This window comes from Phoxinus phoxinus, assembly GCF_949152265.1.
Source record: "Phoxinus phoxinus genome assembly, chromosome: 9".
Taxonomy (NCBI): Eukaryota; Metazoa; Chordata; class Actinopteri; order Cypriniformes; family Leuciscidae; genus Phoxinus; species Phoxinus phoxinus.
The window spans coordinates 16,315,067-16,336,560 of record NC_136884.1 but is presented as its reverse complement, the minus strand read 5'-3'; the positions used below and the strand labels follow the sequence as shown (position 1 = coordinate 16,336,560).

General features: G+C 37.8%; 2 protein-coding genes and 1 long non-coding RNA gene across 5 annotated transcripts in view; 2 read left to right on the top strand and 1 right to left on the bottom strand.

The window, feature by feature from the left end:
• Nucleotides 1-251: 251 nt before the first annotated feature.
• nr2c1 (nuclear receptor subfamily 2, group C, member 1) lies at nt 252-9,651 on the top strand. Of its 2 annotated transcripts, none has more exons than XM_079623629.1 (14): nt 252-444; nt 2,103-2,211; nt 2,733-2,963; nt 4,454-4,532; nt 4,637-4,816; nt 4,938-5,085; nt 5,165-5,261; nt 6,007-6,185; nt 6,267-6,420; nt 6,504-6,625; nt 7,075-7,214; nt 7,732-7,869; nt 7,947-8,052; nt 8,580-9,651. In XM_079623629.1, the coding sequence occupies exons 2-14, from the start codon at nt 2,158-2,160 to the stop codon at nt 8,752-8,754; spliced, it is 1,803 nt and encodes a 600-aa protein (XP_079479755.1). In that variant the 5' UTR covers nt 252-444; nt 2,103-2,157; the 3' UTR covers nt 8,755-9,651. The 2 variants fall into 2 exon arrangements, with proteins under 2 accessions (XP_079479755.1, XP_079479756.1); XM_079623630.1 differs by having other exon boundaries at nt 281-444; nt 2,844-2,963; nt 8,580-9,632.
• Nucleotides 6,252-21,494, bottom strand: part of LOC307004417 — a 37,954-nt gene continuing 22,711 nt past the window's right edge. The window contains exons 2-3 of the long non-coding RNA XR_013799028.1: nt 7,842-7,890; nt 6,252-6,431 (exon numbers count right to left, since the gene is read on the bottom strand). This is a non-coding gene — a long non-coding RNA (uncharacterized lncRNA). The remainder of the gene's footprint in view (nt 6,432-7,841; nt 7,891-21,494) is intronic.
• On the top strand, nt 9,683-15,753 carry ndufa12 (NADH:ubiquinone oxidoreductase subunit A12). 2 transcript variants are annotated; one of them, XM_079623729.1, is made up of 5 exons: nt 9,683-9,868; nt 10,278-10,360; nt 10,450-10,537; nt 11,830-12,037; nt 14,900-15,753. In XM_079623729.1, the coding sequence occupies exons 1-4, from the start codon at nt 9,780-9,782 to the stop codon at nt 12,008-12,010; spliced, it is 441 nt and encodes a 146-aa protein (XP_079479855.1). In that variant the 5' UTR covers nt 9,683-9,779; the 3' UTR covers nt 12,011-12,037; nt 14,900-15,753. The 2 variants fall into 2 exon arrangements, with proteins under 2 accessions (XP_079479855.1, XP_079479854.1); XM_079623728.1 differs by lacking the exon at nt 14,900-15,753 and having other exon boundaries at nt 11,830-12,288.

The following is a 21,494-nucleotide window of genomic DNA, read 5'->3' as shown; positions in this document are numbered from 1 at the left end:
CCAATGTATATTAATTATGGTCTAATACCATTATTACTGCTACTGATTTAAATTCGTAAACATTTTTTCCCATGTTTTGCAAATGCACAACATCGCGCACGATCCATAGCAGAGATGTTGGTACTGATACTGTATATTTATAGCTAACGTAAGATAATTCCCAATTGGATAAACTGGGACAGTTATTGGCCAATGTGTATACAATTCATAACTTTGGCATCCTATAATAATAAATCATACTAGCTAACGGCGTAAATTGTCATTCAACCTTGACTAAAATGAACGCTGACTGCATAGCTCACGAGTGCATTCGCGCATGCGCAGATGTGCCGGTTTCCTCTGAACGGGTCGCGAACTATGACCTTCTGTAGCTGCCGTGAGCCGTCAGTTTACGATAATTTATCAAAACACACCAGTATTTGGATAATTATTCACAGTTTCATGGTAAGATTAACACTCTGTTACATTATTAAAACCTATTGTGCTTGCAGTAATAGTTCAGGATTAATAATTCGGAAGAATGTTAGCACTGTTGTTAGCCGGCCTGCTAACACGCGTTAGCGTAGTAGCCGCTACCATAACAGGAAACATTGGGGATCAAATCGATCCTTACATGTCTGCGATTAAACTGACCAGACGAGCTTTTTTGACATTTAAGAAATATAAACATATATAAACAGGCATCTAATGGACATCATAGCTAATTTGATGCAGATATCACGTTATATAGCAAGCTAACGCTATCAATGGGTAAATCTGATATCAGCGCTCTGATAAACACAACAAATAGCGATGACAATAGCGCAACGGCATTATTCGGACCTATTAACAGCTCATTTGATGATCTAACACTTTGAATGTACTAGATTTGTCCCGTAATCCGCGTGTGAGGAGCTGCTGCAGTGAAGATCCCTCTGTGTATGTGTGTGAGGAGCTTTAACCCTTCAATCATGACCTTTAACCTACAGGAACAGATCTAACTTTATCTTCCCGGATCAACACACACACACATTCCACAGGAGTTACTGACCCCCAGCTGTCATTCACTGTCTCGATCGCATTTATTCATTATTAAGGCTTTTGATTCTCTGAATAACACTAAAATCGCGATGCTGGCCAGCGTGCTAATGTTGCTACTGCTAATCAGAAGCCTGTGAGATTTCAGTTTGTCTTCATCAATCTGAACTGATTGACAACACTGAATACAATACTTGAACATTATAGACCGAATAACAGTAATATTGCTGTTAACAGTAATATTAATTGGCGTTAATATTGAAGAAGTCACGGGTCGGGATGATGGAATTGCAAGAACTGTAAAATCGTGAATAATTTGACTGATAATAAACAGGTTGAAACATCACAGGAATTGACTCAGACCTCCTTTGCATCATTACTTGAACAATCCCATATATCTAAATATGTTAACTTCAGTATTTAAGCCACCCGGACCGGTTATGTTGCGATCTTTATTTTTTATTAATAAACATCCTAGCATATTTTAGATGATATAGACTCCTAAATATGATCATCCTTGTGTGAGGGACCGCCATCCTAATGTAGAAGTCAGGTTCCAATTTATACTGTTAAAAATTAATTTAAAACATTTAAATTCTACTACATTACTATGGTTTTTATACTCCTTATATTACTGCACTGTTAGATTTATTTATTTAAATACATTTGTATTTATTTGTGTAATTTTTTTATTTAGTTATTTATTTTCTTATAATTGTATTATTTATTTTGTACAGTTTTTCTCTAAACTTGTCTATAGACCCCCCTAGCACTCCCGTGTGGATCCTAGTTTTTAACACTTGTATAGTGTTTTAAGGCTCAGATATAGTTATAGTTTTGTAATTATTTATTGTTTACAGCTGTTTTTGTTCTTCGCTTAGGGGTTAAAATAAGTTTGAAATACCTTTTCAGCGGTATAATGTTAGCAAACATTAGGACGCTGCCCAGAGCAACGTTTAGATGAATATGTAAAAGTGCTGCATGCGTAACAAAATAAGCACACAACAAAAATGACAGCGGTGAGAAAACAGCAGTTAAGAAAGCATCTGATCAATCATAGAGTTGTGTGTTGTTATTTTTCTCAGGTGGGTGTGTGGCTGATGGGGCGTTGCTAAGCCACGGTTCTGACAAATCGTTATCATGGATGGAGAAAATCCCAGAATTCAGCTGGTGTCTGCAGACGGAGGCCTACAGGTGACTTACACTGCACATTTAGACTCAGACAATATATTTGTGTAACAATTTGGTGTGATAAACATTTGATTTTTAATGAATGGCTGTTATATGTCTGTTCAGAGACCGACATGAACGTTTGCATGCTGGCAATGCAACGTGCTTTTTTATGGATGGTTGTAAAAAAAAAAAAACTATTTTCCATCACACTGTAAAAAAAAAAGCTAGCCAACCAATAAGATTTGCAGTTTTGGTCACATGCACAGAGTCATACACTTTAACCCCAGAGTTTCACAGACAAGGCTTAAGTCTAGTCCCGGACTAAAATGCATGTTTTCATATCTCTCCCGCTGTACTTTGATGTCATACACCGATCGGTCTGTGCAGTGCATATTTAAGGCGCACACACCTTGTGACTTGCTGGTGCTTTTGCTAAACTAACAGTAAATAGCAGAGGAAGAACATTTATGTTTGTGTGAACAGGATTTCACTGAACTGTATTGCCATTTCGATGGTTTTTGTTGTCGTGTGTGTTGTATCAGATTGTGACAGAGCAGCAGTTGGCTCAGAAGGTGCAGATAGTCACAGCCATTGATCAGGCTGGAGCCGGCAAGCAGCAGTTTATATTAACCAACCTGGATTACCCCAACCAGGAGAAACTGTTCATCAAACAAGAGAACTCACCAACCAAGGTCATCTTAACCTCTGCCGATGGGTCAGCTGTCAATCAACTGCTTTTCGCATCACCTGAGCTGACAGGGCAACAGATCCAGGTAAACGTTTTACACATATGCTACAGTGTGCATACATTTCGTCATCAGCATGGTGAGTGTGCACATATTTCTTTGACCTTTTTAGTTGTTCCAACACTGGCCTGAAGCATTGCTTCACACTTGGAATGGAACAACAACTACTACTACCATTGTGGCTAGTGGTTTTCCACAGTTACTAGCCATTTTCACTGGCCACAATTTTGACATCGATACCATGGGGAAAAACTGCCATATAGATATTTTTTATATTATCTCATAATTTGGCAGCAAGTATATTAGGCTGCTGTCACTTTAAGACTGGCGCACAGATCCATTATACTGTTACACATGCGTTTTCTTTCTCAACTGTTAATGTTCACTTAAAACATAACTGTTTCATGTGGATACATAACTGTTTCAATATTCATGTGGATACTCGCCAAGACTGGCATTTTGACATTATTTTGTGTGTATTTGACTGTTTAAGCGCAATAAGTGTGCGCACTTTGGGTGTGAGCACAAAATCTGCGGGAATGAGTCAAATTATGAGCAATACGCGCAATCCCACGCCGAAATTCAAGCCCTGTAACACCAACAATATTCATCCAGAGCAAATGAAACGAGTGAGTAAGAGGAGGCGGGTTTGTGTGTCACTCGCTGTCAGAGAGATTAGAGATCGAGAAAGTGCAGTTGTTATCATGTATTGTGTCTATGCTGTAGGAAATGAGTATCGGAACGAAGCGTTTTAGATATGTCAGTATTGATATGTATCGAAAAAATCTATGTTTTTGACAACACTGCATTGCACTTAGTTTATTATTTCAGTTGCCTTTTTAAAAGACTACAATTGAAAATATATATATAAAATTTAACCCACCAAAGCGGCTAATAGGAGTGCTACACTGGCGGGTGGTAATGTCAAGCCCTGCCCGCAACTCTAGTTTAAAAGAGTACATTTTTATCGGCCATAACTTCTATAGACTGAATAAACTTTTGAGAATAGTTGGCATGTGCTTTTGAGCTTTACTCATGTTTCAGCAACGGGGAAAATCTAATCTGGTGGACAAACTGAGAGAATTTTCACTTATAAAAACGTATTTCATTCTGTTATTAAAATAGTTTTGGTGTAAATGGATTGTTTTCCCCAACATTTGTGTGGGCTATCATGTGTCTTGCTTATTAAAATGTTGTGCTGTTAGCTTAGCAACATGCTAATGTCAAACAATATTGAAATCTATAGCATGTTGAGCCTTTAGTGTGGAGAAACACCATATAAATAATTTGGTAATTATTTAATACCATATATCAAAGTACCATAGTAATGGCATCTGCTACATCACTATATCGTGGTACTTTTTTAGGCGTACTATAACTAGTCCTCTCATATAGGTTTGTATTGTGATAGTGTGTACTTGTTTGTTTGTTTGTTTTAGCAAATGGCATTTCCTTTTATAATTTATTTACACACTGTAAATGTTCATATTTATAGGCTAGAGTGTTTTGTTTTTCAGTTTGTGACGGAGGGCTCAGAACAGGGCTCCACGAAGCCTCCAGTGGAGTATTGCGTAGTTTGTGGAGACAAGGCCTCAGGTACATGACCAACACACACTTTTATTTTGAATAACTGCAAGCTATTATCGGAGAGAGACACTTTGAAATTGTTGCATTTGTCCTGTTGGTCATTGTGTGTTTAGGACGTCATTATGGAGCAGTGAGCTGTGAGGGCTGTAAGGGCTTCTTCAAGCGCAGCATCAGGAAGAATCTGGTGTACACGTGCCGCGGGTCTGGGGAATGCATCATCAACAAACACCATCGGAACCGGTGTCAATACTGCAGACTGCAGCGCTGCATGGCCCTCGGCATGAAACAAGACTGTGAGTCCACGTCCGATAGGCGACACGTACCCGCACCATTTGTGCTCTGGACACGACTGATGCTGGGGTGTGCTGGTACTTTTCTAAGTGATAAGACTTATGATTGATATTCTGCCAACAGCTGTTCAGTGCGAGAGGAAACCGGTGGAGGTGTCGAGAGAGAAGCCAGCAAACTGTGCGCCCTCCATCGAAAAGATCTACATCCGCAAAAACCTCTGCAGCCCTCTCGCCGCCATGCCAACGTTTGTTAGCGAAAAAGAGACCACCAGGTACGAATGTGAATGTGTTTCAGAGTCAAAAAGAATCTTTTTGTTTTTATTTGTTTTCTCACTCTGTTTCTGATCACAGGTCCACCAGTTTACTGGACTCCAACATGCTCTTGAACATACAACAATCACTTTCCAAACTTGACAACACCATTTTAATTCCTTCTTCACCAGATCAGGTAAAATGTGTTTTTTTGTACACTGGATGTATACCGTATGATGGAAATTAAAACATATATTCCCTCAGTTCTCATGACTAACATATATTATTTAACTATTTTTTTTACTATTATTTAGAAGTAATTTTACATTATGGTTTTTACCGCATTAAATTTTGTTAAGAGTTTTTTTTATTGTTAAATCATTTTTAGTCATTTAAAAAAGTAACAGATTTTGGGTTGAAATATAAAATCAGTTTGATCAAATTTAAGGCCCAAAAATGTCTTAAATCTTTTAAATTGTATAAGAAAAGTCTTAACTATCATTTCAATTTGGAACTTTCAATTTGCATTTTCATTCAGCCTGTGCTGTTTTATTTATATATATAAAGATTTTAAATATAATCATCAGAAAATAAATATAGGTCTAATCCTTTATAATTTTGACTCGTTCCTTTTCTTTTAAAAAATGGTCTAAAGGCTGAAATGTGAGGTTTAACATTTTATAAAACTTTTTGTCCGTCAAAGCCTGCATTTCAACAGTAAAGTTGTCATGGTGTTTAGTCATTTTACGGTGTAATATGTTACGATAGACATTGCACTTCCCCGCTCATGCGGCATTCATTTAAATTGTGCAGGTCTTAAAGACTTAAATTTTATTTTAAAAAAACCCTGCAGATACTCTGTAAAACTAACCCGATCATGTTTTCGTGAGATTCATCATATGTTCATATGCATGTTCAAGTTTTTCTGATGTTCACTTTAGAATGACTCCAGTCAGGGAGATCTGGGTACCCTGGCCAGCGTGGTCACGTCTCTCGGTCACCTCAACAAAAGCCGTGAGATGATGGACAGCAGTACTGACCTATCGGGGATGGAGACCGCGAGCAACGATGACAGCGTTATGACGGACATGCAGAGGGACGAGTCGAATGACGTCACGCGGTGCGGAAAGCAGCTCGCGTAGTTCTGATATCAATGCGGTACGGGGCTGTGCTTACACATTTTGTGTTTGTTTGTGTCCAGGGCCTTTGACACGCTCACAAAGGCGCTTCAGCCTGAGGATGGTTGTGGGGAAGAGATGGCAGAGGGGCTTGTGGCTGTCAGGGTTGATGAACAGTCCACCGCTCTCCTGGAACTGGAAGGACCGCTGCTCTCAGATATGCACGTGCCCTTTAAGGTCAGGGCTCACTGTTGATTGAGAGACACTGCTGAATTAAAAATGATGGTCGAATAACAACGTATATTAAATATTGTGTGTAGCTGATGATGCCGCTGCCCATGCCAGACTTCCTGAATCTGAATTACATCTGTGAATCAGCTTCCCGTCTGCTTTTCCTCTCCATGCACTGGGCGCGCTCTATTCCAGCCTTTCAGGCCCTTGGGTGAGTGTATTCATGTCCTAGTTTACGCCTGCTTTCAGGCGATCACATGTGGGTGGAACTAAATATAGGTTTAAATAGGGGGAGAAATATATACTTTAAAGTACTAAATGAAAAGTATATTTATTATCAGCACTTCCTGCATTTTTTATGCCGCTGCAATATGCAGTCTGGTATATATGCAACGCTGCATTAGAATTTGGCTAAAATGATCTCAGGAGTCAGTATTATTAAGTTACCTATCTTTTAATACAGCCTTCATGTTTGTAGCGATTATATGATCAAATAAAATTTCCCCCTCTGGATAGTGGAAAAAAACTGCATGCATAAACGGCCATTTATACTCTTATTTGGTCCCCTACACCGAATTCAAATCGCAATGTACTGTGTAATGATTTTCTTTGTAAATTTAGCTGTATCCTCATTTCGTTCTCTGTGTTTTTGGTGCTCAGCTCAGAGAACAGCATCACGCTGATGAAGGCCTGCTGGAATGAGTTGTTTGCTTTAGGACTGGCTCAGTGTTCACACATTATGAATGTAGAAACGATCCTCACGGCCATAATCAACCACTTACAGACCAGCCTGGATGAAGGTACGTGGACCTTTTGCTATTTTTGAATATTATATATTTCTAATTTATGTTTAACATACTTTAGTAATATATTAAAGGGTTAGTTCACCCAAAAATGTGAATTCTGTCATTAATCACCCACCCTCATGTTGTTCCAAACCCATAAGACACAAATGAAGATATTTTTGATCAAATCTGAGAGATTTTTGTCCCTCCATTGACAGCTACGCAACTACCACTTTGACGCTTCAAAAAGTTCATAAAGAGATTGTAAAACGAATCCATATGAATTGAGCGGTTTAATCTAAAATGTTATGAAGAGACTCGATCGCTTTATATGATGAACAGATTTAATTAGGCTTTTAGCGGTATTCACATATAAACATTGATCAGAGAACATAAACAGAAGCTCAGCCCTAAAAAATAAATTTCTCAAATTTTGCACGGACCCCCTAGCGCCCTCTGGGGATCCCAGTTTGAAAACCAGTTTGAGTCGATTCATTGAGGGTAATGAGAGATGTGTGCGTGTGTTCAACAGACAAACTATCCCCAGAGCGGGTGAAGCAAGTCATGGAGCATATCTGGCGTATGCAGGAATTTTGTAACAGTATGAGTCGCATGAGTCCTGATGCATATGAATACGCTTACCTCAAAGCTGTGGTTCTCTTCAGCCCAGGTGAGCACAACTGGAGAGTATCTGAAAAATATGGGGAAGGGTAAGAATTAAGTTGATTGTGTGCGTGTTTGTCGCAGATCACTCCGGAGTGGACGGCACCCTTCAGATTGAACGGTTTCAGGAGAAGGCATACATGGAACTGCAGGACTATGTGAGCAAAGTGTATCCAGAGGACACGTATCGGTGAGCGACTTGTGTAGTTTAGTTACTCTAAAAAAGTAATTAATAGCTACTAATTACATCTTCAACGGTGTAATTAGATTACTGTACCAATTAAACTCTCTAAATAGTATTTAATTATTTTCTAAATCGCACATCAACCTCGGCCAGTTGAACAATACAAGGATAGACATGAAACTGTGCTTTTAATCCTTTCAAAAATGAAATTGCATACATTTATTCTTAAACTGACCAAAGTATTTAAAGGGAGAATGTTACATAAAAAATACATAGTAACATTAGATGTTAAATTTACTATTGTTTTATATAGAATTCAGTTTATACAGTATTTAATGCAATTAAATCCGAAGTAATTGTAATTAAATTACAGAAAAATCGAGTGATCCCTTACTTTGTTAAATTACAGTAATTACTTAGTAGTGCATTACACCCAACAATCAAATTCATTTAAAATATTCAGAAATGTTAGATATGGTATGATATCTTAAGATGTGACTATTAACAATATATAAATTCTCTTTCTCTGCTAGTCTTTCAAAACTGTTAGTTCGCCTGCCCGCCCTGCGGCTCATGAGCGCCGCGGTGACCGAAGAGCTCTTTTTCGCCGGTCTCATCGGGAACGTCCAGATCGACAGCATCATTCCCTACATCCTCAAAATGGAGTCTACCGACTACAACAGCCAGCCAATCAGCAACGCTGAGTGACTGAAGCCCCGCCCATAGCCACACCCATCAGCTTTAAAAAGTCATTGGCTTTGCTCACTCAGACCCTTTGGGCCAAAACAGCGATCTTTATGATATAATCATACATTTCGAATAAGAAAATCATTTTGTTATGACTTTGCTTTTTCATTTGGCCAGTTATTATGTCTATAGGTTATGTAGTATGGATAAAGTGGATTACTGCAACTGCTGCGATTGGATCGTTTGGGCTTTTATTGTATTGCTGTACTTATGTTTAGAAAAGTTGTCTATAAAGACACAGGAAGTGAAAGGAACCTGTTCTTAAGAACTTGTTCCAAAGAGAACTTTGCCCCCATCCCCCCCGCCCAAGCACTGACTTTCTCTGTATATGAATCATGTATATAGGAATAATAAATGTCGAAACAAGGGGAAAAATGTTGCTATTTTGGCATTTGTTCGCCTGTTCCTTTTTTTTATGAACACATTTGATGTGATATACAGGGTTCCCACGGTCACAGAAAACTCCATCTTTTCTCCATTTCTGGAAAAGTCATGGCAATTTCTGTAGTTCATGTACATTGTTTTCTGTTTATGCTCTAATATATTTAATTGGCAAAATATTATTCTGTGAGTGCAATCTCTGTATAAAAAAAAATTGTAAAGAAACGGAAGTCATGGAAATGTATTGGTCAACGTGTTGGAATCAATTTATAGTTATTCCAGGTTCATTCTGAGCAGTACATTGTGAACTATGTAATGTTTAAATAATGAATATTGTGTTGTCACATTTTTTTTATTAAAGAGTAAACCAGACCTTTCAAAAACATATTCCGATCAAGCTTGAACATTTCAATTGTATTATATATAATATGTCTTAATAAAATGCTGTTTTTTCTCTCAAGTTAGTGCACGTCACCCAAACATAACAACGTTATCTGCTTAAACCAAAACAGAGATTGTTGGCGGAACCCAAACCGCGCGATCGTGTGTGCAGGGGGAACTGTAAAGCTGCGTCACCGTCCGTCGGCGTTTAGAGTCCGTCAGTTATGGCGGAGTACGCGAATGTAGTCCGGCGGGCCGTGGGTCAACTCGGCGGTCATGGCGGTGTTAAAGGCTTCCTACTGCAGCTGTTCAGGTGAGTAAGTCGAATAAAATTAGTTTAGAGGTAATATTAGACAGGGGTGTGAAATGCAGTGTCTAAAACGGTAAGACACTGAATCCAAAGCAATGACCTCTTTAGTGACTGTACACAGTCACACATGAATGCGAAACACTGAACAACTGTCTGTTTACCGGAGAATGTATTTTACTTGGCATGTCAATTTACAGTAAATATCTCTTTATACACTGAGACCAAACTACTTTTTTGGACCTGTATGGAAATGTATGCTGCAGTTGCTGCCACTGTACTTTTTGCAGGGAATTTGTTATTAATTAATTTATATATATATATATTATACTATTTTCTAATATACTTACTATTATAATAAATTACACTTAATATATTAATAATTGATTTGACATAATTGAAATGTCTTTCTCAGGGTGAATGATATCAAGACAGGAGCCTTGGTGGGTGTTGACAAATATGGCAACAAATACTATGAGGACAACAGAAACTTTTTTGGTATTAACTTACATACTTTAGTTGTCTATACTCAAATTCACTGTGTTTTATGTCTTCTGAGTGTGTATTTTTCACTGTGTCACTTCCAGGCCGTCACCGATGGGTGATTTACACCACAGAGATGAACGGAAAGAAGACTTTGTGGGAGGTTGATGGCAGCATGGTCCCTTCTGAATGGTATTGTAACAGATGTATTTGGCATAATTTTGCACACCCGCCAAAAACATTTACAAACTGAATCTGCAGGACTGCCAACTCTCACGAATTCACCGTGAGACTGACGCAGTTGTGACTTTTTACACGCTCTCGACTCTCACACCACACATCCATTTTCTCACGCAGAGAAAAATCGCGAAGCAAAGAGGACACTCACACCGACAGACAAGACAGAGCAGGTTACTATTGATATGAAGCAAATTCTCAGCTCTCAGATTCTGTCAAATTAATTACGAAATTAAATCGTAAATCAGTTTTTTTGTGAAAAAAATCAGGGATTTTTTTTTTTTTTTGGCCATATTGCCCAGCCCTATTACAGAGCTCTTACTTGTACCACCTGACTGCTACAGGCTCATTTTGGCGTTGATCGTGTTGACAGAAATGCATAAATCTGAGTCTGAAGATGTGAACAGCTCCAGTTAGGAGGACGTCACTGGTTGCCATCTCATAATTATGGTTACAACATGGCATGAACGCAGAATAAGATCGTTGTTTTGGTTCAGGAGGAACTGTAAAGGCGGCTGCTTTTTGTCTGTGGCGCTCGGTGCCTTATGGAATGAGCTGATGAGGTGTGATGTCTGCGTGAGCAGAAATACATATTTTGACAGGCAGGTAGGGCAACGTATCATTGCATTCGGACGAACATTTTAGGTCCGACTTCCACAGACGAGATATATGTACATGTTTTAATATTTAGACCACTTCTATTATTGATTGCTATCAGAATGTGAAGAGCCCTTCAATTATTCTTGTGAAAAAAATATTCATTCTGGAGCATTAAGAGTGACTGAATGAAAAGTGCTAATTAACAGCCATTATGGTTGAACAAAACATTGCGTAATTTTACAGAGCAATTGAAAATTGGTTGTCTTGCAAATTCAGCATTAGCGGCAATGCGAATACAGTGTTTGGAACAGGAAGTACATCAACAACACTTTATTGAAGAAAAGTAGAAAGACATCCAAATGATTGATATTTGAAATCCTTTTGCTGATTATAAAATATTAAAATATAAAATAAAGTACTAAAATATTTGTTATATATTTTATTAATATAAATCTTTTTCCCAGATTGTATGTATTGTACAAAAACATGCACAGAATGGAATAGAACAAAAATGTTTCAGAATACAATTGAATGTTTTTATACAAAAACTCTACTTTTATATAAAAAGGTAGTTAGGTTTTAATTGTCAGAGCACAATCATATATCTTCCCTTTTTCTCTCTTTCTCTCTTTCAATGTTGTTCTCAGGCACCGTTGGCTGCACTGCATGACGGATAACCCTCCCACCACTCACCCTCCAGAACCCAAGAAGTTCCTGGCCCAGGTTCATCAGTTCAACCTCAGTGGCACATCAAACTGCTACGTGCCCTATTCAACCACTCGCAAGAAGATCCACGAGTGGGTGCCGCCAAAAGCCGGGGAGAAATAATCCCCTCCTCCTTTCACCAGTTCTACGGTTCGGAACATTCTGTACATTGTAGCTTTATAATAATCATAAATTAAAACAAACGTGTTTGTCTCTGTGTGACTTCAACATTCATGTTTGTAAAACTGTTGGGAATCGATTGGATCGTGAAAATTAATTTTCATCAGTCATTACTTCAGTCTACAGTGTCACATGATCCTTGAGAAATAATTTTAATATGATGATTTGGTGCTCAAGAAGCATTTCCTGTTAGTATCACGTGCTGCTTAATATTTTTTTTTTAAGAAAACCATGAGACATTTTAACTAGAACTAATAGGCTAAACCAAATAAAATTAGAAATGTGCACAAGAAAATAAATAAGGTGACTGTTAGGAATGGTTAAACATTGTAGTTTAAAACTAGTAAACCACAGCTAGGAGCAGTTCAGTGTGTTGTCACACACAAGTTACAGTATTTCCTGTGTGATTCAATGTTGAGGGTTGATTAAACAGTTGCAGTATTTCTCTGGTCATTGAGAAGTGTATCAGTCTGACATGGTCTTTATAGATGGATCTAATTCCTATAGCAGCCAAACTCAGGCAATGCACATTTACACATATACTAGTTATTATATCGTAATCGTATTCGAGGGTGAGTTTGGTCAGACGTTGGACAGCAGAGGGCACTGTCTCCATGGTTTCTTTTGTTTTTTCGGATTTTGCTCAAGTTTTTGAGGGACTGTTCACCTGAGACCAAAGCATAGGCCTTATTGTTCATGCTGAAAACTGAAACCAGTGGACAGACTATAATAGCTGCTTCCTACACGGATGAGAGCAAAATCGTATTTGACTGCCTCCCTGTATTTGTCCATTTAAATGTTATTGTTTCAGTCAAGTTCATTGACAAACACATTCAAATCTTTTGACAACTTATTATGACATCTCCCCAGTAACAAAAAAGCATACATCTTTTTAGAACCTGCTCAGAAAGTGTATTTCTCTACCAATAAGCCCTAAAAAAAGTATCATGCTATTAGTATTTTGGACTTCTTTTTTTCTACAGTACCTTAGACTTCCGTGTAAATATAATGGTACATGAATATGTTAATCGTTAAGTACCTTGCTTTATACTGAATTACCATGGCATCACCTGATACCATCGAGGGTAACAGTATCACCACAGCACTTTTGTTGTAAGGGGTGCAGCATTATCACCACACTTTCACACAAGTAATGTGACAATGTAAACTCTCTGTTTCACACAAATAGTATTAATACATCTGTGCAGAAGAAAGATGCTAAAACAGTTCGTAGAATCATTAAGAACCACTAATATTCACAAGAGGGGGAAATAAGAGTAAATGGTGCTGTCAGTCAGTGTATGCATGACACCAGCAGCTTATGGTTAACACACCAATAGGTCAAAGTTTTTTGTAACTTGTCTGTGAAAAAAATACAGACAAGCTACTTCACAGTGTGTAGTTTTGCTATCCTTTCTCTCTCACACACACACACACACACACACAAGTTCACTGCTAAATGGATTGAGGTAATGAATTATGGATATGCACATTAGCATGGTGTCATTTCACACTGCCAAGTGGTTTAAATTTTCATATCCCAATGAATAAGCAGCTGTTAGTGTAGTGTATAAAGGGTGTACTGTATTCATATCTCAGATAAACGTCAAGTCTGTGAGTTACAAGTATGCACTTACATATGCACTTACCATTGTGAATATTCAATCCTTTCAATGCAGATGCAGCATTTTTTTTAACGTTATTAGCGGTCCCTGCAACTACTGGTTAACTTCCTCTATTGCTATTGTTCATGCTGTGCTATTTGTTAGCTGAGATGTTCAGATTACTTTGTGCAACCATGTGGAACACCCCAGCTGCATAGCAACAAATTGCCAGGCACCAATACCACCCTAACAACTGTATAGTGTCATCTTAGAAAACACCCAGGTAACCCCGACAACACAGCAGCACCCAAGAAATGACACAGAACAACCTGGGCAACTGTATATTATCGTGGCAACCACCCGGAACACTCAGATAACCATATGTTACCTAGCAACACCCTGGGAACCACTCATAATATTCTAACAAGCACATAGTAACACCATAGAAACCACCCAGAACACCCTATCAAGGTGACCCTGCCTGGGCATTATAAAACTCAGAAGCCATGAACACCCAGGTAACCATTTATTACCATAACAAAACATATCAGCAGCACCCTAAAAACCACCAGACCAATTGGGATGGAGATTGCCCTGGCAACCACACCTAGAACACCCAGGTGACCATATATTACCCCAACAACTCATAGTAACATCCTGGCAACTACCCAGAACACTGGTATCCACCCATAACACACAAACAACACACTGGCAACTACTCATAACATCTGAACAACTTAGTTACACCCTAGAAACCAACCAAAACACTTGGCCAACCATATAACACCCTGGCAACCATCCAGAATACCGTAGCAACACCCCGAGAACCCCTCAAAAGCACCTGGAATAGCCTGTATTTTACCCTGGCAACCACCTATAACACCCTAGCAACACCATAGCAACTATCCAGAACACTTAACCACATTGCAGCAATAGCAACAGCAATAGCAATAGCCACTGCATAGCAACACCCTGGTAGCCAGGGTTTTTAAAATGTTTTTAAAATGTGGTATTCATGGCTTATAATTCCAGTAATGTAGTGATGGGCAAATAGCCTAGGTTTTAGTATCACAGAACATAATAGATATGCAATATATTTTGGATCTCAGTGTAATTTTTCATCGTGTTATAAGAGATTCAATATGTCCTTATTTTGAGGCACCTAATGTGATAAATTTAGCGCTGGCCCAGATAGTGGTTGACAGCACATCTCTATTTTTTTCTGCAGTGAAGGATGTAAAGGATGTGGAAGACAAAGCATATGTAGGATGGGGTTGAGACTTCATCAACAGGAAGAAGAACAAAACAAATAGCTTTTCCAATTCAGCCACTCCCTGTTGAAAGAGAACCGATGGACAATACACACTCAACCATCTTTAAACACATTTGAAAGATTTATTGACTCGCTATATATATATTGACTATACATATTTGACTCAAATAACACTTACTACTCTATTATATAAAGAAATCCTTGCTACGTGTGGTGCGCTGGTCTTGACATTTGCATATTGTTCCCCTATTGTTGATCTGACTGCTTCAATTGCTCTCTTCATCTGTAAGGCGCTTTGAATAAAAGAGTCTGCCAAATGATTAAATGTAAATATTGGATGTGTGTTACAGTATTTATAGTACAAATGCAGTACTATGACGGTTGTTACACTGTTGTCATCAGATTGAAAGTTTTAGATGCTAACTTTACACAGTACTTCATACAGTTGCTTTCCACTGACTCACTCAGTCACAGGAAGTGCAAGGAACACAGTGTCAAGTCTGTTTATGATCGGTTTAGATTGCACACTGTTTGTGCTCGTTGTACGTAACGTACCTAATAAATGTTTCAGGTTACGTTCTATTAACAGTATCTGTGCTGTCGCAGGAAATAACTGAACAGCAAGCGGTTGTTGTTGATTTTTTCTCCCTAAAGACTAGAGTCTAGAGTCATTGTCACCACTAAAATGACAACAAAAATCAATAAATACTTAGAGAAGTCTTATAATCCCAACTGGTTTGTCAATTCTGGTGGTCCAGCATTCTGACCTGTAAAAGTTAATTTCATCAATTAAAGAGAGATATATTTAGACTCAAGTCTTTGGTCATTTCACATACACAGACTATATTCATCAATAATTCACTTCTGAATGGTAGTCAGGAAGATGAATCATTAATAATGTGACAGCAAGACTTCCAGTGAAACTTCCTCTAGAGACCGCGTGTGATGTTTATGTGTGAGATATTGAGCGAAAGGTTGCGTGACATGTCAGATCTTCAGTTTTATTCCAATGCTCTTGATATTGAAGACAATAGTGTAACGGTAGGGTTCCAGAACTTACAACGTAGGATTTTTTAAAGATAACGAATAACTGTTTGTTTGTTTTTTTCTCTGAAATGTGTCACTTTGGTTTTCAGTGGCACTGCATAGGTTGTGGTTTTTACATGAAAGTTGCAAAAGGTCTGATATGATTAATCTTTATTTTTTAGTTTTTACAGCACAAAAACATCCACTGCACAGTATAATGATGTGAATGCAGACAATCAAATAAGGCGACATGGTGATGAAAAAATATATGAGATGGAAGGAAAAATTATTACTTTCGCGTTCTCCTGAGAAACTTTGCTTTCGCTCACAAAAGCACTAAAATTAGTTCTTTTTTTTCTCCCACCTCATATTATAAAAGTTTTGTGAGCAAATGCAAAGTTTCTGTGGGAACGCAAGAGAATGCAAAAGCTTTGAAATATAATTTTCCTTTCCATCTCGTGTCCTTTTAAGGGCTCTGTAACCTTGGGAAGGAAATTCATACAGTATAAATAGTATTAAAGGGAGGATTTGATGATAACTTTTGGAGGAAAGTTCCTTTGCGTCTTTGGTCATAAGTGATGAGCTTTTGACGCCAACTCTGACGTGTGTCATGAAAGAGATACCAGTTATTGGCTGAGATGAAAGGATGACCAACTGATGCATTCCTATGTGTGTGTGTGTGTGTGTGTGTGTGTGTGTGTGTGTATACCTGCTCTTTTCATCTCACCCTTAGAGGATCAAAACTACACAGTAGTGATGTCATGTCCTGCAGGGGGGCTGAGAGAGTTGAAAGGACGAAGGTCATTTTTCTTTCTTTTATCTATCAGGTCTCAGTCGCTTTGTCTTTTTTATTTTCTTTTTTATGCAGTTCACAGCACTAATTCACTGACAAGAAAAAAAGGGAAAGGATAAAAGAGGCCAAAGAGTTACAGAGACTAATGAGCAGTGCACCAGCATATGCACTAAGGAGGACAATAAAATGGAAGACTGGATAAAAGGAGAGAGATAGAGAGAGAGAGAAAGACAGCGGTATGACTGGTAAAAGGTAACGGAGTGATAATTCAAAAGGAGTAACTTAACAAGCCATCTAGCATTCATGCTGCTCTTTTCCACTGCAATTTGACTGTTGCTGTTTTGGTAGCTGGACAGCCCCAGTCTCCATTCACTTTAATTTTAAAGGACAAACTTCCATTCCTGAGGTTTCACATCTAATTTGCACATGAAACTTGGCATGTTGAAATCAGAGAATGTTTAGACAGGTAAACGATGAGTAAACGATGACAGGCTTTTTGTTGTGGTGAGATGTCCCTTTAAGAAAGCAGAGCACTGACTTGATTCTGGACAATTTGCATAGCGTGACATGAAAATGGAACCTCTCCCTCTTTTTCCATTTTATCTTACAAAACCACTCATTTTATTGTGCTGTGAATTTAATGTGGTTTCTGTGTGATCAGAGCAGATCAATGTGTTAGAATCTGTTTTTGCTTGTTTTTAGTGGAAAAGCTTTTCAGCTGGACAGAGACAGCCTGTGGGCATTCTCATGGATTACGGTTTCCACTGATTGTTAAAAACAGAAGTCATGGCCTTTGCTACACCTATTGTCACACTTTGACATCTCTCTCTCTCTCTGTGTGTGTGTGTGTGTATGTGTGTGTGTGTGTGTGTGTGTGTGTGTGTGTCTGTGTGTGTGTGTGTGATGGGGGGTCGGGGACAAAAGTCACCTAAATCTAACTAACGTTTCTTTTAGGACTATGGTTAAAGTTTTTCCTTAATCTACACTTTGGAATTTCAGAAATTAAATTCCTTTGAAACACACATTTCACACTTTTACTAATTTATTTAAATTCAAATAGTGAATATAAATGCATCACAGGGGAATTTTATTATTTTTATTTTATTGTTGGTTGTGATGGACATGACACCACAAAACATCCCTAGTGAAATATTGAAATAGATCCACTGGAGGAAAGCTTATTGAGAACGCAAGTGCAGTTTATTAACAAGATCTAACAAGAAACAAAAACATGTCGTGGCATGAACAACTCAAAATGAAGACATAAACATGAACTTAATCAACAGTGGTCACAGGACACAAGACACAAGACACATGGCAAACATGAGGGCACACAAGACTAATGACAATACAAGGGACACCTGTGAACAATGAAACAATGAACCAATGACAACATGACACATCAGACAAGGGAACACATGGCAGGATCACATGACTTACAGGGGATCACATGACAGACATGAAGCATGACATGAGACATAAACCAAAACCAAATCGTGATTCGTGACAAATATACCGAAATGTATTTGAAATACTTTTTATCCTAAGTACACTACAAATACATTTACATATTTACATATAATTTACTTAATACAGTTACCGGTATTCAGAAGTAGTGCTGAGGTGCAACTAAATATATACTTATATATTTAATAGTTATTTAATGGTTAAGTGTATTGTATATTTAAGTATATTTGATTGTCCTACAGTTGAACTACGCTTTAAATATCTTGCATTTAAAGACTAAAATTATACAGTGATCATACTAATAGTGACATTAACACACGTTTTAGGCTTAATATTAAGAAATGTGAATTGTGCAATAAAGAAGTTTAATTCTTAAATCAGTAAGTCCCAAGAGATTTGTACTAAACTTAGTATGAAAGAAATGTATTTTAAATACATAGTTTTTTTCCCCTAGGGATATGATTATAGGAAAAATAAAAAAATAAAGGCATATAAAAAGTTAGTAACAAATACATGTGAACCTCTGTGGGATATAAGTGGCAGTAGTTGACCCAATTATATAAAATAAATGCTTCATATTAACACAATAGTGTCTGTATTTCTATATATTTTTGTTGTAAATGTGTTTTGATGCAAACCTTTCTTTTAGTAATTGTTCAGTTTTACACAGTTATTTACAGTAAGATTGATGCTGTAGGCGTTGTGAATTGAATGCATTTCAGCAACGTCCACACACTAAGGAGCAGTTGTGAGTTTATGCGAGGGCAAATGTGATGATTCATTCATTTAATTATGTTTGGCAGATAAAGTCTGTAGGTCACTGAAACCATCTGTCTGTATGAGTGATTTAGCTCATGATAATAAAATGCATGCAGATCTGCTCTAGCAGAGGTCGGGGTCGAGAGAACCTGCTTCATAACCCTCATATGTTGGAACGAACACAAATGCCTATCCTAACGATAATTCACTGGTGGTGATGTACTGGCAAAAATAGAAATAAGAAACCAACTAGTAACCAGCCAGCACCCTAGCAGCAACCCCTTAGGAATGCACTAATAGACCCTATTCAGAAGAGAGCCATGACTGGTATGAAAGCGAGGCGGTAAGGGATAGACTTACCGTGTTTTAAAAAATAACATACATCGCTAGACAGGTAAAGAACATAATAGCAAACATTCAAGTATTTACATCATCAACGTATACAAACATCAAAGTATTTAACATAATGTATGCCTATACGTTTAAACAACATAAAGAAATAATGGCAAAAAAGATATCTGTGCTGCTGTTGTTCATAAATACCAGTAGTAACATTGTACGATGAGGAGGACGTAGTCATTTCGCCGGAAATAGAGGCATCGGTGTCCTGAATTCGTTTAAACAATATACTGATTCACAACCTAGGGAGCTGATTGAGACGCACCCACAAGAACATACACGGCTAACAACGTGCTAACAACCACTCAATACACTTTGAATATAAAAGTGTCTGCTAAATGCATGAACGGAAATGTTAGCGGCCGCACAGCAACATACTCAGAACACTTTAGGAACCACATATCAACCAATCTAAAAGCCAAAGAAGTCCTAACACCATACAACGTTGAATCTAGCTCTAATAATAATGCAGTGGCACAGGTCGCACATTAGGCTATGAGTGACAAACTGAAAAAAGAAAGCAGACTAAATATTGACCAATTATGTGTTTACCGTTTTGTGACATTGAACTTTCTACACCTAACTCACTAATTGCTGTCGCATTGACCGACGTGTTTCGAGGGTCAGTGGTTGCGTGTCACTGCTGTTCACTGGGTTGACGTCACATGGTAATGGTCCTCTCAATTGGTTCCTAACGCTAATGTAATCTGCCTACATGTTTGTACATACGCACAATCCGTTGTTTTAGACAGGAAGGTTTAACTCCAGACACACAATTCGCTCTGGTATGAATGTATGTGCAAGCTCTTACAAGTAGGATAAGTGCCAGTATGATTGTGTAAGGTGCTTGTGCATGGAGAGTAAGCAGGTCTCTCTCTCTCTCTCTCTCTCTCTCTCTCTCTCTCTCTCTCTCTCTCTCTCTCTCTCTCTCTGTGTGTGTGTGTGTGTGTGTGTGTGTGTGAAGATCTCATTACATTGTCTGTCCAGTTAGAAGAATATCAAGTGAAAAGGTATCAGCTAATGTGTGTGTGTGTGTGTGTGTGTGGTGTTGCCAACAGGGCTATTTCACACACTTGAAATAAAGTAGGCCCTTCTTTAGTGAATATTTTATGCTCTCCATTTGTTTGGAAAACTGCAAGAGATTAGATGTCCAAGAGCTGGTCATAGTCCAGCAAGGTGTGTGACTATTTTCCGTCTGAAAGTCTTTTGCTGTAGATTTGTTGTAGAAAATAAAAGTGAAATGCACTGTAAAAATGTCCAAGTCAAAATATTCTAGTGACTGGTCACATCTAAATGTTTAAATTGGCCCAAGTGAAATTCTGTAAAATAAATTGAATTAATTGTTGCAATAGTCTGTTAACATTGGCTCAATGAGAAATAATATGTCAGACTAATTGAAAAATTTAGATGTTATCAGTCACTAGAAAATTTTGACTTGGGGATGTAATTTTTTTTTACAGTGTGGGTATTGCACATATTCAGCATCTACAGTGGAATATGCCTCAGAAAATATGTGATTTTTCTGCGGCATAAATCTACTTAGACAGGAATCACAAAATGGACAAAGAATTTATAACACGTTTAAACGGTATATCTGTTGCAGTGGTGTACTAAACTTTTGCTATGAAAACTAGAAGTCAAACAGAGCATATGCAAATATCTAGAATGTGTGTCAAATATTTTTGTATTTTGAATTCTGGCAGTCTAATCTAACTTTTTAAAAGTTTTTGTGTTCACATATGATGTAAGATAAATAGCAGAATAAATTTAAATTCCAGTTATGTAGAGTCCACTGTTGTATTACAGTTAGCAGTGTATGAACATGCTTCTACATGGGAGAAAAATGCATAATGTATTATGATGCTGTTGTTTTGGTATCGAGACGGCTCTCTCTGGTTGTTTACATCCTTTTTCATATGAAGCATTTTTTGAATGTTATCAGTGTTTTAGAATAATGCGAGCATCCAGTGTTTCCCATAATCACACATTACGTTAATCATAGCGGCACCATTATACGAAAATAAAATAAATCAAACATCTTTATTGTTTTATTCATGCCCTAAAGCGATGCCAGAACATTCTGTATCTAGCATCCCCCATACAACA